This window comes from Falco cherrug, chromosome W (assembly GCF_023634085.1).
Source record: "Falco cherrug isolate bFalChe1 chromosome W, bFalChe1.pri, whole genome shotgun sequence".
Classification (NCBI taxonomy): Eukaryota; Metazoa; Chordata; class Aves; order Falconiformes; family Falconidae; genus Falco; species Falco cherrug.
The window spans coordinates 5,819,923-5,841,373 of record NC_073719.1 but is presented as its reverse complement, the minus strand read 5'-3'; the positions used below and the strand labels follow the sequence as shown (position 1 = coordinate 5,841,373).

At 42.0% G+C, this 21,451-nt stretch overlaps 1 protein-coding gene across 7 annotated transcripts in view; it reads right to left on the bottom strand.

The window, feature by feature from the left end:
- Nucleotides 1-21,451, bottom strand: part of LOC129734462 (tyrosine-protein kinase Fer-like) — a 231,785-nt gene that overhangs the window by 63,268 nt on the left and 147,066 nt on the right. For 6 of the 7 annotated variants that reach the window (XM_055697996.1, XM_055697998.1, XM_055697995.1 and 3 more), the window contains 2 exons: nt 3,473-3,529; nt 1,101-1,216 (listed from right to left, as the gene is read on the bottom strand). In XM_055697996.1, the coding sequence (XP_055553971.1) occupies nt 1,101-1,216; nt 3,473-3,529 (173 nt within the window). Of the gene's footprint in view, nt 1-1,100; nt 1,217-3,472; nt 3,530-21,451 lie in introns of those variants that run through there. The other variant, XR_008730056.1, reaches the window with a different exon arrangement.

The following is a 21,451-nucleotide window of genomic DNA, read 5'->3' as shown; positions in this document are numbered from 1 at the left end:
CCCCGTGTACCGATATAATGCTGGGGGTTACCCAGCTGGAAAGCAGCTCAGCAGAAAAGAAGGTGCCAGTTGGTGGACAAGTTCAACATGAGCCAGCAATGTGCCCTTGCGGCAATGGAGGCTAATGGTATCCTGGGATGATTTAGGCAAAGTACTGCCAGCGGGTCAAGGGAGGTGATCCTACCCCTCTACTCAGCACTGGTGAGGTCACACCTGTAGTATTGTGTCCAGTTCTGGGCTTCCAAGTACAAGAGTGACATGGACATGCTGGAGAGAGTCCAGTAAAGGGCCATGAAGATGATTAAGGGAATAGTGCATTTCTCCTACGAGGAAAAGCTGAAAGAGCTGGGACTGTTTAGCCTAGAAAAGAGAAGACTCAGGGGGGATCCCATCAGTGAATATAAAAACCTGAAGGGAGGATATGAAGAGGATGGAGCCAGGCTCTTTTCAGTGGTGTCCAGTGACAAGATGAGAAGCAATGGACACAAACTGAAACACATGAGGTTCCATCTGAACATCAGAAAACACTTTTTCACTCTTAGAGTGACTGAGCACTGGAAAGGATTGTCCAGGGACATTGTGGAGTCTCCCTCCTTGGAGAAATTCAAAAGCCATCTGGACATGGTCCTGGGCAACCAGCTCTAGGTGGCCCTGCTTTTAGCAGGGGGCTTGGACAAGATGAACCCCAGAGGACCCTTCCAACTGCAACCATTCTGTTATTCTGTGATATAATCATATTTAAAGTAACAGTGTCTTTCAGTCTCTTTATCTGAATCCTTATGGCAAAATGCAGAAAAAGTTTTAAATTGAGGCACTTAAAATAAGAAAAATGTGTTTTATAGGCATAGCTTGCTTTGCTGAAGAGTTGGTTTTGCCAAGTGCAGATGCTGCTGCATTCGCACCTTAAAAAATGCCTATTTTTAGTTACTGGGACAACAGTTGTGGAAAATATTGAGGGAGAGAAGAAAAAAAGGAAAAAAGTTTGATAATGGCTTCTTCAAATGCTTGTGAAAGTCAGATTTTATAAATTCATCTAGTAATAAAACTCAAAAAAACACCACAATGTAAATATATGTTTTAATTATATTTAGAAAACCTACCTGGCTTCTGACAGAAATTTTATTTTCAGTTCCTGCGGAAGATCTTCTTTACAAGTTTTTACAGCAACAGGAGTCTTATCCTTTAATCTTCCTTTATATACCTCACCAAAATTACCCTGAAATCAGGAAAAAAAATAATATCATTTTAAGTAAACAAAGTTTTTGCCTTTCCATAAAAGAAAACTAAAGTAAGGAGATTTGCATAATTTCCACCAGATGTATTTCTTACTTAAATAAAAACAAAATTAAAATTATTTAGGACAGAAATACAAGGAAGGTGTCAGCCAAATCCTCGCCCCACCCCTCAAAAAAAATAATCCCAAAACCAAAAACTGAAGATCTCATTCTTTTAGATAAGCTTTTTATTTCCCAAAGAACTCCACTTTAAATTTGTTGGGCAAATTTTCAGATGAATCCCTCTCCTGTTTGTTAGTATCTGGAGCTGCACATGAGTTTAATAAACAGCAAAAATCTGCTGGAAATGTTTTCCTTTCTTTCCTCAGTGATAGAGATTTATTTATACCATGCATTTGAATACTGTAGTGCCAAAGGAAGAAGACAGAAAAAAGAAGAAAAAAATAACCATAGATGGAAAATAGTAATGCTATTTAGTTACAAGAAAAGACATTCAGGTGCCTAAATACAAGCCTCTAGTACTGTTTGAGAAACCAACATAGATGGTAAGCATGGCAGAGGATCTTTAACAGCCATCTATTATTCTAGAATAGCACTTCGAAAGGTCAGGACACTACCTCTGATATCTAAAATGGCACTAGATGCCCAAAGATAAGTAGCTGAATCACTCCCAACATGCTTTTCCTCTAGCCTTCTGTTTAGAAGTACTTAACAGTGAAAACTGAAACTACCTTAAAGACTACTTAAGTATTGAAATTTGGTTTTTTCCCCTTAATTCAAAATATTTAATTATAATTTTATATAACTTTCATTTTACAGGGTATTATAGAATTAATACAGAGTAAATAAATAAAGCATTCACACCTGAGGTGAAGCAAAATCTTCCTCTTTAGTAAAGTTTGCATCATCTTCTACATCAAGCTTCCATGATTTTTCTACTGATCTTTTCCAGGCAACTCAAGATTTTATAAACCTTCAGATTTTTCATTTCCAGGGTATATTATGACAGTTTATTTAACATTTTCTTATATAGAAGCTGATCATCCTGTCATCCTTTGGTATGACTATTTTGTTTTTGAGATGGTTGCATGACAAGTTTAGTGACCTAACAAAGCTTTTTATTCTATTTATTATTTTCTAAATACTTCTTAACCAGATTTCCTTTTATAATCGCTTGTAAGCACTGAGTTGTCTTTATTGTTAAAAATGCTTTGTGCCAAAACCAGGCAAAACATACATAAATTCATTTTACTAAAGTAATCAATTTTCACATAGATTAACTGTCTTTACTAATCAAGACATTCATAGTTGTTTTTAGGAAGACAAACTTTTTTATGCCTGAAACATCCTTATTTTTGATATTTTTCTATTTAAGAATGTGAAACTGGCATAGTACCTGTATAGCATTTTATATGGATATAGCTCTGTCTAAAGGTAACTAATACTTTTTGTCATCTTAAGCTGTTAGAGATTTTGTCCTGGGAAACAGAATTTTTCTGACAGTATTTAATTCCCCATTTCTTGAACAGTTTATCAATTCTTATAGTGTCTCTTAATACTAAGGCAACTGTTGCTTTCATTTTACTTCTAATTTAAGCCTCTTTTTCAGGATTTGGGAAATCTTTTGGAACATTGTGTCCAAAGTGGCACTTGCACAAAATTTGTTGGTAGTTGCAAAGCTACTGAAAATGTAAAAGTGAGGCACAGGGCATTACCTGAGTAGGAGTGTTTTAAAAACTTACAGCTACTAAGCACAATTTGTGATAGAAACTGTAAGACTTAATTTAATACATATACCATTGTCAGGTTACCTAACATTCATTAAGTCATACAAAACCAATGAGAATTTGTTTTAACAAGTGTTGATTAAATCATATTATATCAGATTATTTGTATAAAACTTTCCTATTTTGCAACAATATTATTCTTTTGTAAGATTGCACAAAGTAAACCAGCCACATAACACTTTATAGAAAACCACTTATCTTAAACGCTTTCCAAATAAGAAAAATATATATGCTAGACTTAAACATTTTCATCACTGACTTTACATTGTTTCCCAGTAAATGCGATTTGCATTTATTTAAACCACAATGTTGTGTTACATATTAAAGTAAAATAATTGGTATAAAATTGCATACTGCAGTAATTTAAAAGATAAGGCAAATAGGAAATTGAGAGATTTAATGATTGATATATACCTATTTAAATGTTATTTAGCTCACTTGATAACTTACTTTGCCCAGTAATTCTCCCAGTGTGACATCTTCATGATGGAGAGCCCATTTCTTGTCCTATGGAAAGGAAAAGAAAGAAGAATTTTCAGTCTGTGTACTTTCTATAAATAAATTTCAGCCAGTAGAAACGTACTTAAAGAACAATTTTATTCAGACCACTCAAACAGTAGCATGCTAGGAAGTTATAAATTCAAGAGTTTGCAAAACATATTTTAGAAATCTTGCTATACAATAAGATATTGAAATATAGTATACAGCAAATTTCTATCAGATTATTCCTAAAACAACAGTATACAGGTTTTATATACAAGCTCTGGAAGGGGTATCTAGCACTCTATTTAAAAAAAAAAAGACAAGTAAAAATCAGCAAGGACAACTTCATTTTAGAATACAAAATAACATATTGCTAGATCAAAATAAAAATTTTTTGTCCTCAGTGTACTGAAAAAAGAACCAATTTTCCTATTATGAATGACACACATATTTGCATCTCTTAAACCTTTTGTGGTTGAAAAAGACAACACACGCTGATTACAGTATATTTTCAAGTGCTGATGACCAATACCACAAATATTCTGCAACAACCCACAGAAACATAAAAAACAAACACAAGCTTCTTACTATATACACCTATTTAATAATATGAGATTTTTGTCACAACTTCTGAGCAACCTGTTCCAGTGTTTGACCATCTTACAGTAAAGTTTTTTTCTTCTGTTTAACTGGAATTTTTTGTATTTCAGTTTGTGCTCATTGCCTCTTGTCTTCTTCCCCCTTCTCACAGAAAATAAGCAGTTTTGCAGGAGCGGTCTGGAAACTAGGACCATGCGTGGCAATCAGTTAGCTGAGGGGAATGTGCTCGAGCTTGTCTAGACAACAATTAACATGATGAGGCATGTTTACAGAGCACAGGGGAGTGGGAGACGGATGGTGCCAAGGTTGGCGCCAAGGAAAGGTAACACCTTGCGGTTAATTGCTGGTAGTTAACCACCAATCAGGGATTGCCTAGTATGCAAGGCTTAGCTTCAAGAACCAATTAGTTTAAAACGCGCAGCTTCTGAAAGTGTATAAAAACGCGTGCTTCTGTACAATAAATTGACATTTGCTTGCATCAAGCTGCGTCACGTCTCTTCATTCGCCGCACAGTTTCACTTAACTAAGTTAACATCAAGCACATTTGTCATTCTTTTGCTTACCTGCTAAAATTTAAAGGAGAAACCCGACAGCCTCTTACAGAGCACAGGTTCAGTCAAGTCAGGGGCACTGGAAAGCTCAGAAAGACAGACAAGAAGCACAGCAGCAAGACAGGAACAGTTAACTGCATTGAGATCTATTGCTATAACGACTTTGCTAGTACTCCAGCTAGTCATACATGCACCTAGCAAGTGAGGCAGAGTAAATATTAGCGGAAAGGATAGCAACCATCTATAGAGGACAGAGACAGTGGGTTGTTTGACATTGATAATGTGCAGCTGTGACCTTGCTTTGATGATGTGCAACTGTGATCCTGCAGCACAGAAGTACATAATTTTGAGGAAGTATGAGAAGAAGCCCGGATGAAACAGAAACAAAGGAGGAATGTGATCTCACCTCTAGAAGATAAGGAAACAGCGTGAACAGCAGAGAGTAGCCTATAGTGAACAGCGGCTGGGCACATGGACAGTAGAGTTTGACCAATAATAAAGCTTTTAGCAGCACATGTACAGAGTATAAACTTACAAAAGCTGTAACTAATTAACAATAAAAGTCTTTGCTTCACTATCCTTGCAAAGTCTATGCCTCAATCGCCACAAATGGTTACCCCGATGTGATGGTCAAAAAGCCATGGAAGACAGAGCGGTTGGTGGAGACGCCCAGCTGAACTCAAGAAAGCAGCGGTACAGAGAGCTGTTCGGTCAGAACCTCATCACCTCTACAGGTGAGCAGCTGGGGATGTTATGGGTTCACATATGTCAAGTGAAGAAAAATCGATATGCGACATAATGATGAAAATACTAGAGAGGGGTGAAGATGAAGCTGTGAAACTTTTGCTTGCCTGGCTGTGCAATCAGGGACACGCTGCAGATGCCACAACAGCATTTTGCACTCATCTTTGGGAAGAAGCAGGAAAGATGCTATTTGATGCAGCAGCAAAGGGAGATTCTACAACAACCTTTTCTTTGACAATGTGGGGCTTAAGCAGGAGGCTCATGGAGCCCCAAACTGGTGGCGTAGCCCGACTGAACCAGGATCCGCAGAAACTTTGCGTACCCATCACCTACAATACAGGTGAACAGTTGGGAACAATGGGAGGGAAGGTATCCTGAGATCAACAGTGCAGCCTGGATGTATTGCGACAGCTGCTTGCAGCTCAGAAACGAGCTGTGATGGGTCCGCAGCCAGTAACTCTGTTAGAATGGATCCATGACAAAGTGCAGGACTTTCCACTTGATGGCACTTCGCAAATTCCTGCCTGGCAAGTGGTCAGCAGACGATTGTGTGATGCTGCTGCAGAGGGGGACTCCATGGCAGGCAGGAATGCATTTAGCACCTTGGTGGCAAATTCTGATTACTTTTTCCCATGTATTGGATAATTCTACTAACAGTGCTAAACCAGGGGAGGCTGTAAATTCCACCTACAGCGTGACTCTTCTCAACACACTGTCAACAATGGCCACTCTGTCCGCGCCTCCTCTGCCCCCAAAGCTCCTGTTGCCAATTGCAGTGACCCTCACAACGCAGGACCAAGTGCGGGAAAAGGACAACTCGGACAATGATTCCATTGACACTGATAAACCTTTTGATCCAGGTCCTGTAGATCTAGAAAAGGAACCAGACATTTTTGCTCCCCCCCACCATGATACTTCGACTGTGTTTTCAGGGAGGGTGAAAGGGGGTCTTGTAGGGCAAGGCCTCAAGGACGAGAGTCTGAGCACTGTTAGCCTGATGAATGGAGACCTGTTAGGACTTGTAGGGCATAAGCCCTGGGAACAAAGGGACAAGTTAACAGCAGACTCTTGAGCCACAGCAGTTGAGATGCCAACCCTACTGACAAAAGAGAGACATACAGCAAGATAAGGGAATGGATAGTGCTGATAAGGAACTTTGTTATTTACGAGAAAGTCAAGTAGAAAGAAAACCCCTAATCTTAGAATTTGATGCTAAGAAAAAATAGACTAATCAGTACTTATTGTTTAAATTATGTGTCTTACAAGATAGCCAATCTGTGTAGTTCACACTTAAGATTTAACCAATCAGTATCTAACATGTAGAAGGCAGAATAGTATATTAATGTAAAAGAATCACTAATAAATCGACATCTTGCTTGCATCAAGCTACGTCCCCTCTCTTCATTCGCCGCAGGGTCTGGGGGATCAGTGGTGGGAATACAAGCACGTGAGCGAGGGTATTTGGGAGTCACGATGGCATGTCCAGTATTTTATCAGCCAAATCAGCCTCCAGAGTGGCAGCTTGTGCAATATGAGGCTGTTAAAGAGTTAAGCAAAGCAGTGCGGGAAGGGAGGATTCATAGTACATTTGCTATGTCCCTTCTTGAAGTTATGGCAGAGCCTTATACACTCACACTGCATGACTGGAAGTCATTGCTTTGTATGGTACTAACTGATACAGTATATGATGTGGTTATCTGATTTTTGTGAGCTATGTGTAGTGGCCTTGATCGAAAACCTTAATCGGGCAATTGCTGTTAACTAGGAGCAGTTGGCTGGAGAAAATAATTGTGCCGATTCTGTGACTCAGGCAAGGTGTCCCAGGGACAACTATTTGCAAATGAAGGAGATGGCTATTAAGGCAGTCTGGATATGGGAGTCTTGCCACAGTCTTGCAGGGTCCTAGAGAGTCATATACCAACTTAATCGACCAGCTTCAGAATATTTTGCAACAAGTCGAACATTCGGAAGCTCAAGAGTTGCTTTTAATACAACTAGCTATGATAATGCCAATGAAGGTTGCAAGTGGGCATTGCAGCCCTTTCACTATCACAACCTCACCACATGTCAAATGATTATAACGCAGACCTCACAGCAGACTGTAACTCTCAGGTTGAGTTCTGGAATGCAGTGAAACACATTTTTGCTTCTCCAATCTCTTCTGTAAGAATAGTACACGCTCTTAACTTGTTTAGTAAATGAGCCTGCTAGCTTGCTAAAGAAAGTAATAACAAATACTGCTTTTTTCTGGCTTATTAGGAGATGTCGATTATCGAGATGCTATTGATTTTTATTGTTAGCACAGGGACATGAGTGTGAAGACTTTGATAGGATGTGTTACGTGAATCTGAGTGACCACTCTGAATCAATTCACAAAAGCATACAAAACTTAAAAGCCTTAAACAAAGATCTGCAGCAGAGCCAGGGGCGGGATGCCTTTGGTCGCTTCTCACGGCTGGGAAACTTTGGGCCATGGATCAAAAGTATTACAGGATTTATTATTGTAGAAGAATGGCTGCAGAAGCATGGCCTTAGAATCTCTGAAGATCTGCACAATCCAGGCCTGGTATTAGAATAGGCCTGTAATCAGAATTGTACTGAAGTTGCTGTGCTGAAGTTAACAAGAAAGGTAGCCTTGAGCTATTCTTGAATCCTGAGACCAAGTAATTATGTTGTGCCAACAGGCCGTGGCTGTAACAAGATACAGCTGCTGGGAAAGCAGGTGCAGGGCCAAGAAAGATAGGGACTGGTATGGGAAAATAGGGAGTAACAAACTACAAGGCTGAAGCATAGCAACACAATTAGCTACATGGATAGAATGCTTATTTTAGTCATGATAATTAGGGGTGTGAGAACCGTGTGTGCTTAGAGACTACTAACCAATTATATTTCTGCTTTACGAATATGCATGTGAATCGGTTCTATATAAGTAGTGTTAGAAACTAATAAAGTTGAGCAAGATGCATAACTCATATTGAGCGTCTTCTTGACTCCAGCGAACCCTTCTTTCAACAATTGGTGCCCGAACGACGGGAAAGCTGGTAATTGCTGGAAAAACTCTGCCTTTGCATAGCGACGGTGGGCTTTGCAAAATTGAGAGTCGCTGTGAAGAGTTCGAGCAGGAAGACGCCCGTAAGGAGTAAAGGCGTCTGAATCTGGCATTGACGTCGTGCGCGGACCTGCACCGGTAAGACCGTTTTTCCCTCGATAATGGAAAGGGAAGCGGCACTCACACTATTATCTGATATTCTTGCTAAGCGAGAGGCTAGCGTGAGCACAAAGAAGCTCCATGAGCTCTGTAGGTGGGCGAAGGAAAAAGGACACTTAAAAGACCCGCAATTGCTGTTTAGTGTGACTGAGTGACGAGCGGTCAGGGATTCCCTTTGGGATGCGATCCTTAGCGGCAGCAAGTCAGCCAAGGACTTGGGGACTGCCTTTCGGGAGGTCATAAACCATTTACGATCCCTGGTTGCAGAGAAAAAAATGGCTATGGCTGCCTCAGACCTCCTCAGTCGGGAAACCGAGTCGCAGTCTACCCGATTATTTGGTCTAGGCGCTCCGTCTGCAAAAGGCATAATTGTGCCCATTAAAAAATCTGCGACAGAGCTATTACACCCGACACCATCTCCGGAGGGTGCCGCCGCAATGGGTGCTCTGTTCCGCCCTGAAAGCTACCGAGAGCCGCCCCCGCTGTTAGATGAGGATGAGGGTACTACGGCGGGTCTGAGCGCACCTCTGAATGAGAATGAGGAGTCGATTAAGAAAATAAACCCACCCCACCTGCACCTGCCCCGATCCCCCGTCCCCGAACCAAACCCTCCGACTGGACTCTAAACTGCTTGCAGCAGCAATTGACTGAATGCCATCTGCCTACTGCCGGTCGTGATGTTCAAGTCCTGACCCAGGAAGGCGTTATCCTCCATCCTGCCGCTCCCCAAAGTCGTTGGTCTGGGGTTATACGAGACGCTATATTGGCGGGAGAGTGGCAGGCTGCTTCTGCTGTTGCATGTCTGGTGTGGACCACCACTTTACCAGATGGTTCAGCAGCCGCTGTGTGGAAACCTTTTGATTGGAAATTTATGCAGCAGCTGCGACAAGCCGTTACACAATATGGATTACAATCTGAACCAGTCAAACACTTGTTGACTTATTTGTATGACTCTGACACTTCGCTAGCCAGATTGCTTCTTACACCAGCACAGTTCCCTGCACCCCGCCAGCATGGCGTGCCCTGCCCCACAGCTCCCCCTCCTCTCGTCCACCCACCCACCCACCGCCACGGATCCCCCCAGCTGCTGGCAAAAAGTAGAGTCCAGAGTTCGGTGTAGAGCTGCAGATTGCACCCCCGCCGGTGGTAAGACCGCGTAGAGTAAATCGCGGCAGGACTCTATGCTAAATTCCTCTCTGTGAACTACGGAAGGCCGCGACGAGTAAATCGTGGCAGGGCTTCTCCGCGCTGATATCCTTTCTGTGAAAGGGGAGAGCTCTGAGAAGACAGCGATGGAATTAGACGCGGCAATTAAACTGTTAACTGGCATCCTCCTTAAGAGAGGGGAGGGCGTTAAAGAGACAGAAGTGGAGACCTTAGTTCGCTGGGCACGAAAAAAGAATAAGATCCCCGAGCCTGTGTTATTGTTTAGTATTGCGGAATGCAGAGAAGTGGGAAATTGCCTCTGGGATACTACGATCGAGGGAGGCAAAGAAGGAAAAGAAGCTAAAGCGTTAGGCGTGACGTGGCGGTCGATAGTTAACACTCTGGAAACTATGAAAGCGAAAAAAAAAAAAAATAGCGGCGGCAAGCCTTCTCTCTTGGTTACACTTTTCGGAGTTGGTCATACTCGTCCTATGAAGGGTATGTCCGCCCCTGCGTGTTCAACAGTGCCGGAGCTTTTAGATAAGACAGCGGACAAATCAAAAGTTCCTCCTCGTCCGGAAACATCATCAGACGGGTTTGAGGAAGAAGGCGGGGAGAAACCTTGTGATAACAATACAGAGAAATCGTTACAGGAGGTAATAGATAAATTAAGAAACCTGGTAAAGCGAGTTGAAATGAACCTGCCTACTACTTCAACACCTGTAATTCCTCCAGTTAGCCCAACTACCCCACCGATGCTGAAATTGGAAAGATCCAATTCTACAGCGTTGGTCTGGTGTTATTCGTGATGCTATTTTGGAGGGTGATTGGCAGGTGACCAGCTCGTTAGCTTGTCCAGTACTGATTAATAGTCGTGATGCACATAACTGGGACATGATTTGTGGAAGGTTAATGATCAGATTTTAGCGATGGGAGTGTTGCAACCTGCTCTTCCACCTTTTATGCTGATCCCTCAGATTTGGCAAATTGTTGTGATAGACTTGAAAGACTGGTTTTTTTTCACGATTCCCTTACACCCTAATGACACACAAAGAGACCAACTAACGATGATTTGCAACCGTTCCGATCCTGGTTGCATGGCACCAGTCCTCAAACTTGTTCACCAGAAGAGCGGGCTGCCCTGAAAGTTGTATCCCGCAAGATTCAGACTGGCTGGTGTGGTCACTGAATAGCAAATCATGCGTTATCTTTTTTGGTTTGTAATGTTGCCACTTCACCTTTTGCCCTCATTTTTCAATGGCAAAAGAAAAAGGGGGAAAATACGGTGATCATTTTAGAGTGGTTGTTTTTGCCATTGCAACCCAGACATCATCTTATTATAATTACTTTAACCACCTTATTGATGTTTGCCTTATGTCTCCCATGCTTTTTTTCCTGTATTCAGCGTTTAGTTGATCATAACATAAATCAGGTCATGGTCACCCAGTTACACATAACCTTGCCTTGTCACAATTAACGGACAAAAAAGGGAGAATGTCCAATCATTACTGATGGGAGATAAGAGAGAGGAGGATATAGAAGTTCTAAAGAGAGATATATGAGAGGAGGATGGAGAATGCCTGACCTGGCAGGAGATGAGAGAACAGCTGGGTATTGTGAAGGAGAATAAGAAAGATATATAACTGCATGAATGGTTTCTGCCCTGAGCCTGGTGGTACATACAGCTGAAATTTGTATCCGGGCTCAGAGATATAAATATGAGCTTCTCTGTGCAGTGGAGTGTCTCTGGTTGCATAAGAAACAAACAAACAAAAAAAAGTGACTTTCGTAAGACTTAGAAAAACAACTGTAAATATAAGAATTTTTTTTCAATTGCTCTTCTGTTTCTAGAATTATGCTTTTTCATCATGTGTGTTTTTCAATTAAGGGGTAAAATGTGGAAACTAGTTGTTAAGATGGCAACGGCAGACTAATCTAATTCCAAGAAATTTGAGATAAAATGATATTCTGAATTTTGTTTCTATAATTGTAATGGAGTGCTACATATATATAAATGCTAGAACATAACCCTATTTCAGTGTGACCAGTATTTAGCATACAACTACATCAGCATATTGACAGAATACCTTTTGAATTCTTTCTCTTTTTTTAACCTCTAAATTAGGAACAGCTCAAGGTGAAAAGACTGTTCAAATCCTCAGCTGTTGCTTCAGAAGGAATAAGTGTTCTTTGTGTACAGGTGAATTTCACACAGCTGAAAATTTGTTTTGTGTTAAAAGTCAAATATCTGTCACATCTTCATCACCACCACCACCACCACAACCTTTAAGGTCAGTGGGAAAAGTATTCTGTACTCCATTACAGCAGTGAAACTTCCCCTGAGCAGCATTAGTTTGTGTACTTAACTGCAACTCCTTTGGTCAAAATGAAGTTGTCATAGGAGTTAGACATTAACCCGAGTAACATACCATTTGATACCTTGTAAGTGAGAAAGATTGTGTCCCGACAGCATGCCGTTTCCCACACTTGTGCCTAGAGTTATACTTGAAATCAGCTTGCGTGTTAAGTTTAAATGTAATCACACACACTCAAAGGCCACAAAGATATGTTACTGCTTAGGGTATTCTTGCAGTATAGCAGGTGCAAAACCAGTTCTAAAGTAATGATCTAAAGTGTTTTCTTTCATGAACACCATTATTTCACTTCTAATGGATCACACACAATGCAACATAATATCTCTCCATAAAGTGTCTTGTGGACAGAATGCATTCTTCAAATTTGTATTAGAAATAAATGTTTGTATTTTCACCTGATGAAATAGCCTAAGCTAAAGGATTGTGACCTAGGCATTGTTACAAAGCTCAAAGATAGTGACAACAGTGATGGAGAAGAGTGATTTAACATATAGTTGATTTATGGTTCGTACAAGACTATATTACACTGCAAAAAAGGTATTCATTCAGAGTTGTGGATGTACTGCATGGTCATGTAACAGTTTATGTGAAAAAAAAAGGGTGACATTTAAGCTGTAAACACTGTATACTATTATTTTTCCTTTTTTTAAGCAACATTTTTACTTCCCTGTTTGTGTATAGTTCTCTATTTTTTAAAAAAAAACCAAAACAACCACAAAGCATCCAGAACATTTTGAGAAACTTTTATAGTTAACTTCTACATTTAATTCCAGTAACGATCTAAATGTGTCCATTCAGCTGTTTGTTTAGTTCTAAGTTTTCATTGTATGCTTGCAGGTTCTTTGAAAAGCAGCAATAACAGTTGAACAATTATTTAAAGTAAAACTTTGTTCTACACAATTTCCACTTCCATGCTTCAGAATGGAGGCACAGTGGAACACTCGCCCAAGTGCAAGATTTCAAGAGCTTTTAAGTAGGTTTTATCTTTTTTTTTAGGATAAGAAAATGTTTCTTAACAGCTTATATACAGAATTTACAAGTTAAACACAATTTCTCATGCTCATTTATTTGATTAGAAGTTTCTGATATAATATTTTCATAAAATTTCCATACCTTATTGCATGTTCTGACAAGTAATCATAAACCTATGCGTTGACCTCCGTATGAAATGTGCTGATAACAAAAGTTTTGCATTTTGTGAACCTGATTGAAATGTACAAATGTACACATAAAATAAGGCTAAAATTGGTAATTAAGTGATGAAAGGAAAAAAAAAGAGAGAGAAAAAAAAGGAATGAACAGTCCATAACATGTTAAAGCAACCTTATGAAAAAACAAAAAGGGGGAATTGTACAGAACAGAGACAGTGGGTTGTTTTCACATTGATAATGTGCAGCTGTGACCTTGCTATGACGATGTGCAACTGTGATCCTGCAGCAAAGATTTAAATAACTTTGAGGGAGTATGAGAAGAAACCTGGATGAGACAGAAACAAAGGAGGAATGTGATCTCACCTCTAGAAGATAAGGAAACAGCGTGAACAGCAGAGAGTAGCCTATAGTGAACAGCGGCTGGGCACGTGGACAGTAGAGTTTGACCAATAATAAAGCTTTTAGCAGCGTCTGTACAGAGTATAAACTTATAAAAGCTGTAACTAACTAACAATAAAAGTCTTTGCTTCACCATCCTTGCAAAGTCCGTGCCTCAGTCGCCACAACCATCTACCCAAGTTGGCCAGCAGTGTGCCCATGTGGTCAGGTGGCCAATATCATCTTGGCTTGGATCAGAAATAGTGTGGCCAGCAGGACTAGGGAAGCGATCATCCCCCTGTTCTTGGCACTGGTGAGGCCGCACCTCCAATACTGTGTTCGGTTTTGGGTCCTCACAACAAGAAAGATATTGAAGGAGGTGCTGGAGTGCATCCAGAGAAGAGCAACAAAGCTGGTGAAGGGTCTAGAGAACAAGTCTTATGAGAAGTGGCTAAAGGAACTGGGGCTGTTTAGCCTGGAGAAAAGGAGGCTCAGGGGAGACCTTATCGCTCTCTACAACTACCTGAAAGGAGGTTGTAGGCAGGTGGGGGTAGGTCTCTTTTCCCAAGTAACAAGTCATAGGACAAGAGGAAACGTTTAAAGGATGTTTAAAGGGAAGGTCTCCTTTACACATCATGCAACTGATGCTACATGGAGTAAGTGGGTCATGCTAATCATACAACAAGCTTGGATAGGAAATCCCAATCGTCCAGGAACCTTGGAAGTGATCATGGACTGGCCAGAAGGCAAAGATTTCGGAATGTCACCAGAGGAGGAGGTGACATGCTGAAGAGGCCCCATTGTATAATAAATTGCCAGAACGTGAGAAGCAATATGCCCCGTTTACTAATGGTCCTGCTGTATTGTATGAAAGCATTGGAAGGCAGATGTATGGAGTCCCCTACGACAAGTTGCAGAAACTGCTGAAGGAGAAGGTGAATCAAGTCAGTTTGCAGAGGTGAAAGCTGTCCAGCTGGCTTTAGACATTGCTGAATGAGAAAAATGGCCAATGCTTTACCTCTATACTGACTCACGGATGGTGGCAAATGCCCTGTGAGGGTGGTTGCAGCAATGGAAGCAGAGCAACTGGCAACAGAGAGGTAAACCCATCTGGGCTGCTGCATTGTGGCAAGATATTGCTGCCTGGGTGGAGAACCTGGTTGTGAAGGTGCGTCATGTCGATGCTCACATACCAAAGAGTGAGGCCACTGAAGAACATCAAAACAACCAGTAGGTAGATCAGGCTGCTGAGATGCACCACACTGTGAAAAGCAATGGGTGGTGGGACCTTCAAACATTTTGTTTGCCCTCAGATCCAGAGAGCTTCTCTGCCCCTTGAGGATACTGAATAGTGTTGAACGGGGCTTGGTAGGCATGGGCTAAGCCCCAGCACGTTACAGTAATTTGTGCCTCTCGGGAATTGCCAGGGTGACAGCATACTTCTTACAAATATTTTACTAGTTTTTCCAGATACTGCACTTGTTCAGGGGTGAAGTTCCAAAACACTGGAGGTACCCACTGTCCTAGTACTTACCCATACTATCCCACACACCCTGTCACTCATAACTATCCAACTTTGGGGCAGATCTCTGAGTGGTGTTCTTAAATAGTTGTTTAACCCTAAACAAGACCTGGAACATATTCAGCATTCCTAGCAATAGGATCATGTTGGCTTCAACATCCCAAGGATATTCAAAATTTTCAGAGTTCTCAAATGCTACTGTAATTAAACTGCTGGGGAAGGGCAAGATGTGGGAGAGTGTCTCCTGCATAGGTTGGCTCTCTGTCCTGGTTTCAGCTGGGACAGAGTTATTTTTCTTCTTAGTAGCTAGTACAGTGCTGTGTTTTGGCTCTGACGTGAGAACAATGTTGATAGCACACTGATGTTTTTAGTTGTTGCTGGGTAATGTTTATACTAAATCAAGGACTTTTCAGTTTGTTGGGCCCTGCCAGCAAGAGGGCTGCAGGGGCACGGGAAATTGGGGGGGGACACAGCCAGGACAGGTGACCCAAACTAGCCGAAGGGATATTCCATACCATATGATGTCATACTGAGTATATAAACTGGGGGAAGAAGAAGGAAGAGGGCAACATCTGGCATTATGACATTTGTCTTCCTGAGTAACCGTTACACGTGATGGAGCCCTGCTTTCCTGGAGATGGCTGAACACCTGCCTGCCCATGAGAAGTAGCAAATGAATTCCTTGCTTTGCTTTGCTTGCGTGTGCGGCTTTTGCTTTACCTATTAAATTGTTCTTATCTCAACCCTTGAGTTTTACATCCCGATTCTCCTCCCCATCCCTCTGGGTGAGGGGGCAGTGAGCAAGCAGCTGCATGCTGCTTGGTTGCCAGCTGTGGTTAAAGCACAAGTGCTCTCTGAGGAGATAAGGCAAAAGGTGCAATTATTAATAGTTCCCATTAGATGAATCCCAAAGTACAGAGGTGACAGCAACGCTGAGTACACAGACCAGGTTAGTTTCATGACCAGCAATTCTATCTTATCACAAACCAGTATTAAAAAGTACAACAAAATGATAACCTTAGCCCAGGCCCCAGACATGATAAACAGCACAACAGGGAACACATACTGCAAGTAAGGTGTTACATAATGCAACTCTGAGAATGAGTGCAACAACTCTGAGAGGAAACAAATCAACATTGTGACCAGCAACTATTAAACCAATACAATAAATGCTTATAACAAATTTGTTTTAACATGCTTTGGTCAGATCTGTCTTTATCTCAAGCTTTTGTGCCCTATGTTGGGCACCAAAAAGGATTGTCATGGTTTAACCCCAGCCAGCAACTAAGTACCACACAGCTGCTGCCTCACTCCCCACCTCCCCCCACCAGTGGGATGGGGAGGAGAATCAGAAATAAAAAGGTAAAACCCGTGGGTTGACATAAGAACAGTTTAATAACTGAAATAAAGTAAAATATTATAATAATAATTGTAATGCAAAGGGAGATAACAAAAAGAGAAAGAGAAATAATACTCAAAAGGAAAAAAACAAAACCAATAAACAAGTGATGCACAATGCAATTGCTCACCACCCACTGACCAATGCCCAGCCAGTCCCCAAACAGCGATCCCACCCCCTTGGCTAACTCCCCCCAGTTATTATACTGAACATGACATCATATGGTATGGAATATCCCTTTGGCTAGTTTGGGTCGGCTGTCCTGGCTGTGTCCCCTCCCAATTTCTTGCGCCCATCCAGACTTCTCAGTGGCAGGGCCTGAGAAGCTGAAAAGTCCTTGATTTCATTTAAACACAGCTTAGCAAGAAAAGCTTAGCCTTCATATTCTATTTTCAGCACCATTACTTTTTCCAAATAAAACATCTCCATTGTGTTCTTGGTCTTGCTTTCCTCCCATAGCTACTTTAAAATTCTCCCCTATCTACTTGTTAATACCTATATCATACAGGGCCAGGTCTGTCAGATTTTGTTAGCCATTCACTGTAATATAACAGACTAACTCTTCATGCTGAAAGAATGTGTGAACTCCTGGAGCACAAGTGTCATGGTTTAACCCCAGCCGGCAACCAAGCACCATGCAGCCGCTTGCTCACTTCCTCCCACCCAGAGGGCTGGGGAGGAGAATCAGAAAGGAATGTAAAACTCAAGGGTTGAGATAAGAACAATTTAATAATTTAAACAGAATTAAAAGGTAAGAACAAAAATAATAACACTAATACTACTAACAATAATAATACTACTAACAGCTATAATGGAAAGGTGGGGAAAAGGATAAAATCCAAAGGAAAAGGGAGAAAGGAAAACAAGTGATGCACAGTACAACTGCTCACTACCCGCTGACCGATGCCCAGCCAGTCCCCGAGCAACAATCCCCAGGTCCCAGCTAACCGTCCAAGTTTATACACCAAGCATGATGTCCCATGGTATGGAATACCTCTTTGGCTGGTTCAGGTCAGCTGACCTGGCTGTGTCCCCTCCCAGTTTCTCATGCCCCTCCAGCCCTCTGGCTGGCAGGGCCTGAGAAACTGAAAAGTCCTTGACTTAGTATAAACATTACCCAGCAACAACTAAAAATATCAGTGTGCTATCAACATTGTTCTCACATCAGAGCCAAAACACAGCACTGCACTAGCCACTAAGAAGAAAACCAACTCCATCCCAGCTGAAACCAGGACAACAAGGTATGTCAAAGTTGCCAACAGAATTCTCTGAAGGGTTCTTCTGAGGGCAGCCATGAACATACATTTAATTTTGCAGATTGGCAAGAGCACACCATCTTTCTGAGTCTGTGATTAAGCATCAGTCTGCAGTTGGGGGACTGGGGCTCTTCAAGCTGTTGCATCTCTGAGAAGATCCTGTCTATCTGCCTTTGCATCTTCTCTGATGCTGTGCAGCGTGCTCACTTTCTCCTGTAACTCCTCCACTTGGCAATACAGCTCCTCCAAGACAGCACACCTTCTGCAGGACAGAGGGCCATCTCTCCTAGAATCAGAGAGGCCCCAGGCACTCCCTCCAGCCTGGGACTTGGAGAGCTGCTTCCACCATCCAAACTTCTGTCTGTGTTAGAGCAGCTGCCCCTGTGTACAGGTTTTGGCAGGGATAATTTTAGCTTGTAAGGTGCTATGTTTTGGATTTGTGACCAAAACAGTGTTGATAACACAGGAATGTTGTAGTTATTGCTGAGCAGTGCTTACACAGCATGAAGGCCTTTTCTGCTTCTCACACTGCCTTGCCAGCAAATAGGCTGCACAAGAAGTTGGGAGGAGACACAGCCAGGACAGCCAACCTCAGTGGACAAAAGGGATATTCCATACCATATGATGTCACGCTCAGCAATAAAAGCTGGGGCAAAGAAGGAAAAAGTGGGGACATTTGGAGTGATGACACCTGTCTTCCCAAGTAACCATTACATGTGATGAAGCCCTGCTTTCCTGGAAATGGCTAAACACAGGTTGCTCAGAGAGGTTGTGACAAATATCTCATCCTTGGAGATGTTCAAAGCCCAACTGGACACAGTCCTGAGCAACCTGCTCTAGGTGACCCTGCTCTGAGAAACAGGGGGTTGGACTAGACGGTCTCCAGGGGTGCCTGCCAGCCTCAGTCACTGTGATTTTGTGATACTCTCACAACTCGAGCCCTGTCATATTAAGATGCTCAAGCCCAACATCTGGTTTGACAAGGTTCTTCAGGAACTGGTTCACAGTGAATCAGAAACATGTTGAACTTTGGGATATACTAGAACCCAGAAAAACCACAGAGGCTTCTGTATGCATGCAGTGGCATGGCTTCTAATGTTTCTTTCCCTTCCAGTTTGGGCCACATGTTCCCTTGATCCCTCTTTGTAACGCTATCCAGGTCCACCTTGTGCAGACATTCTCCATTTACTGCTGATGCTTTTCCTTGTTCTTTTGTCTTTAGTCCAGCTTTATCTCTCCCTTTCTCTTTTTCTTTTCCTTCCCTGCCCCCCCCCCAATTGTTCCTAAGCACCTCCTGCCTTCCCACTGTCTCTCAAAGGGTAATTGTTGCAGCCCAAAGCCATAGGTTCATTCAAATTTGTTACGCTGCTTAAGTATTTTTTGAAAATTTGACAGGACAGAGGCCTCCCAGAAAACAGGGCCTCAGAAAGTGATTATTTTTTTCTGGACTTGACAATGAGAGAAATATGTGCTTCATCTAAAAAGAATACTGTTAAAACTTAAATTGCTGCTCAGGTAATGAGCAGTAACTTAAGAGACCAAGAGACTTGCTACACATAATCTACTTTTGCCCTTATGTACTTGTTACACTAAATGACTAGGATAGCCTTAGTGAAGACAATACTGATTTATATATCTTTAATTAATGTAGATGTTCATTAATAATGTGGAAATTAGTCAAGTGATGACTTTCATTATCAGGAGAAAAAGGCTGAAAACTTCTGAAATCTGTGCACAAATCCAGTTTTATTTCAGTTACCTGAAAGGACTTCAGTAGCTATACAGAATACTCTGGAAACTGAACATTAGCTGTATTAAGTACAACTAGTCTTATTAAAGAAACCAAATCTTTGCCCAATCAATTTTGAAAACCATTGTACATGAAACACTTTGTTGTTCCTATTCAAAGCAAGATCTGACAAATGAAAATGTAAAAAATACAAAGTAAAAAACGCACAAAACTATCAAAATAGCCCAGAGCATTAAAACATAAAAGACTTGATAAAAAAGAGCTGCTGTATCTAATGTACTATCCATACATACAAGTGACTGCAAGTTTAAAAGTCTGTATAATTATTAATTACATTCAGAGCATACATACATGTAGGCCTATTAAATAGTGTCAGGTGGTGTTTAAGAAACCTATTTTTTATATTCTCAGTATGGTATCAAAAGTAGAATTAAAAGGAGACTGGGATCAGTAAACTACTTAATTCTGACTTGACAATAGCCTAAGAAAGGGTATCTAACCTCTGAAGTAGTTTATGGCACTAGTTGGCTTAGTGTCCCATAATCAGCATTCATTCAGGATAACTGCAGGTTGCCTGGAAGCTGCCCTACTCTAGTTCCACATACAAGGTATAGAAATATAGCTGGTTGTCAGCCTTAGCTATATGTCTTCTGTCCCTGGTTAAACATTCAGTAGGTCTTAAGCAAACACATGCTGGTGCTTCTCAGTTGTTCTCTTGTGGCACTGCTGTTGCCTAAAAAGAGGAGAGATTTCTTTTTGAAGGGAAGAGACTGTGACCATCTACTTCACGTTCTTAACATGGGCCTTATTACTAGAGTAGCTCAGCACCTTAGTAATACTTAATGTATTTCTTCTCAGTACTCCTTCCAACATAAGAAGATATTACGCATGTTTTATAGAGGATACTGTAGCTTAGAAGAGTTTGGCTATCCCTGTTTCAGTGCTCATTCATCCCTGAAGAAATACAATATAAAGTACCCACAAGAGTCAAAGAGTTGAGACCTAATTATTGAATAAAGATTCATATAAACTACACGGGTCAGAACTAATCTTGGAGGACTACACAATTAGTCCGTGGTCGGGTTTTTTTTTCTTTACTAACCGGAGAGGCTGAAGCTACTGACCATGCCTGAAACGGAGTCTGATTCTCAAGTCTGCGATTAAGTTCAGCCATTTCAGCGAAGTCTCCGAGGCATGCTATTCCAGCAGACATGCTCCGGAGCGGAGGACTGCGCCGAGGGACCGTGGGGAGCTTTCCGTGAACCGGCAAAAAACGAGAAGCGAGCGCAGAGAGAGGATGCCAGTGCCCCAGCTCCCACCCCCCGAGCGGGAAGCGTTGGGACCCTGACGAGCGGCAGCTATGACTCAGCGTAGGCGGGGCCAGGAGTGGAGGCGGTCAACCCCCCACATATACAAAAGTAGCCCCCAGGGAGCAGTAGCGCGGCTCGGCAGTTTGCGAAGGGAGGGTGACGTCTCCCTAACGGTTTAAAGAGGCGAGCTCCAGTAGTGGTCATCGCCCCCCCCAGAAGAAACCTAGCCATGGTTTCCACTCGGCCAATGTGGTGACCCAGACGGAGCTCCCATGTAAACATGCAGCTGTCCAGGTCACTGGGCTGCAGGGAGTGCCTGAGCCTGTCACTGCTACCTGAGGGCAGCAGAGATAACAACTGTGTGAGGTGTGACCAGGTGGATGATCTGCTCAGCCTGGTGGCAGAGCTGAAAGAGGAAGCAGAAAGGTTAAGGAGTATCAGGGAGTGCGAGAGGGAGATAGACTGGTGAAGCCACTCTCTACCATCTCCTGAGACAAGTGCACTGGATGGACACATCACAAGAAGCGGAGGCTCCTTTATCTACTCGCCACCAGGT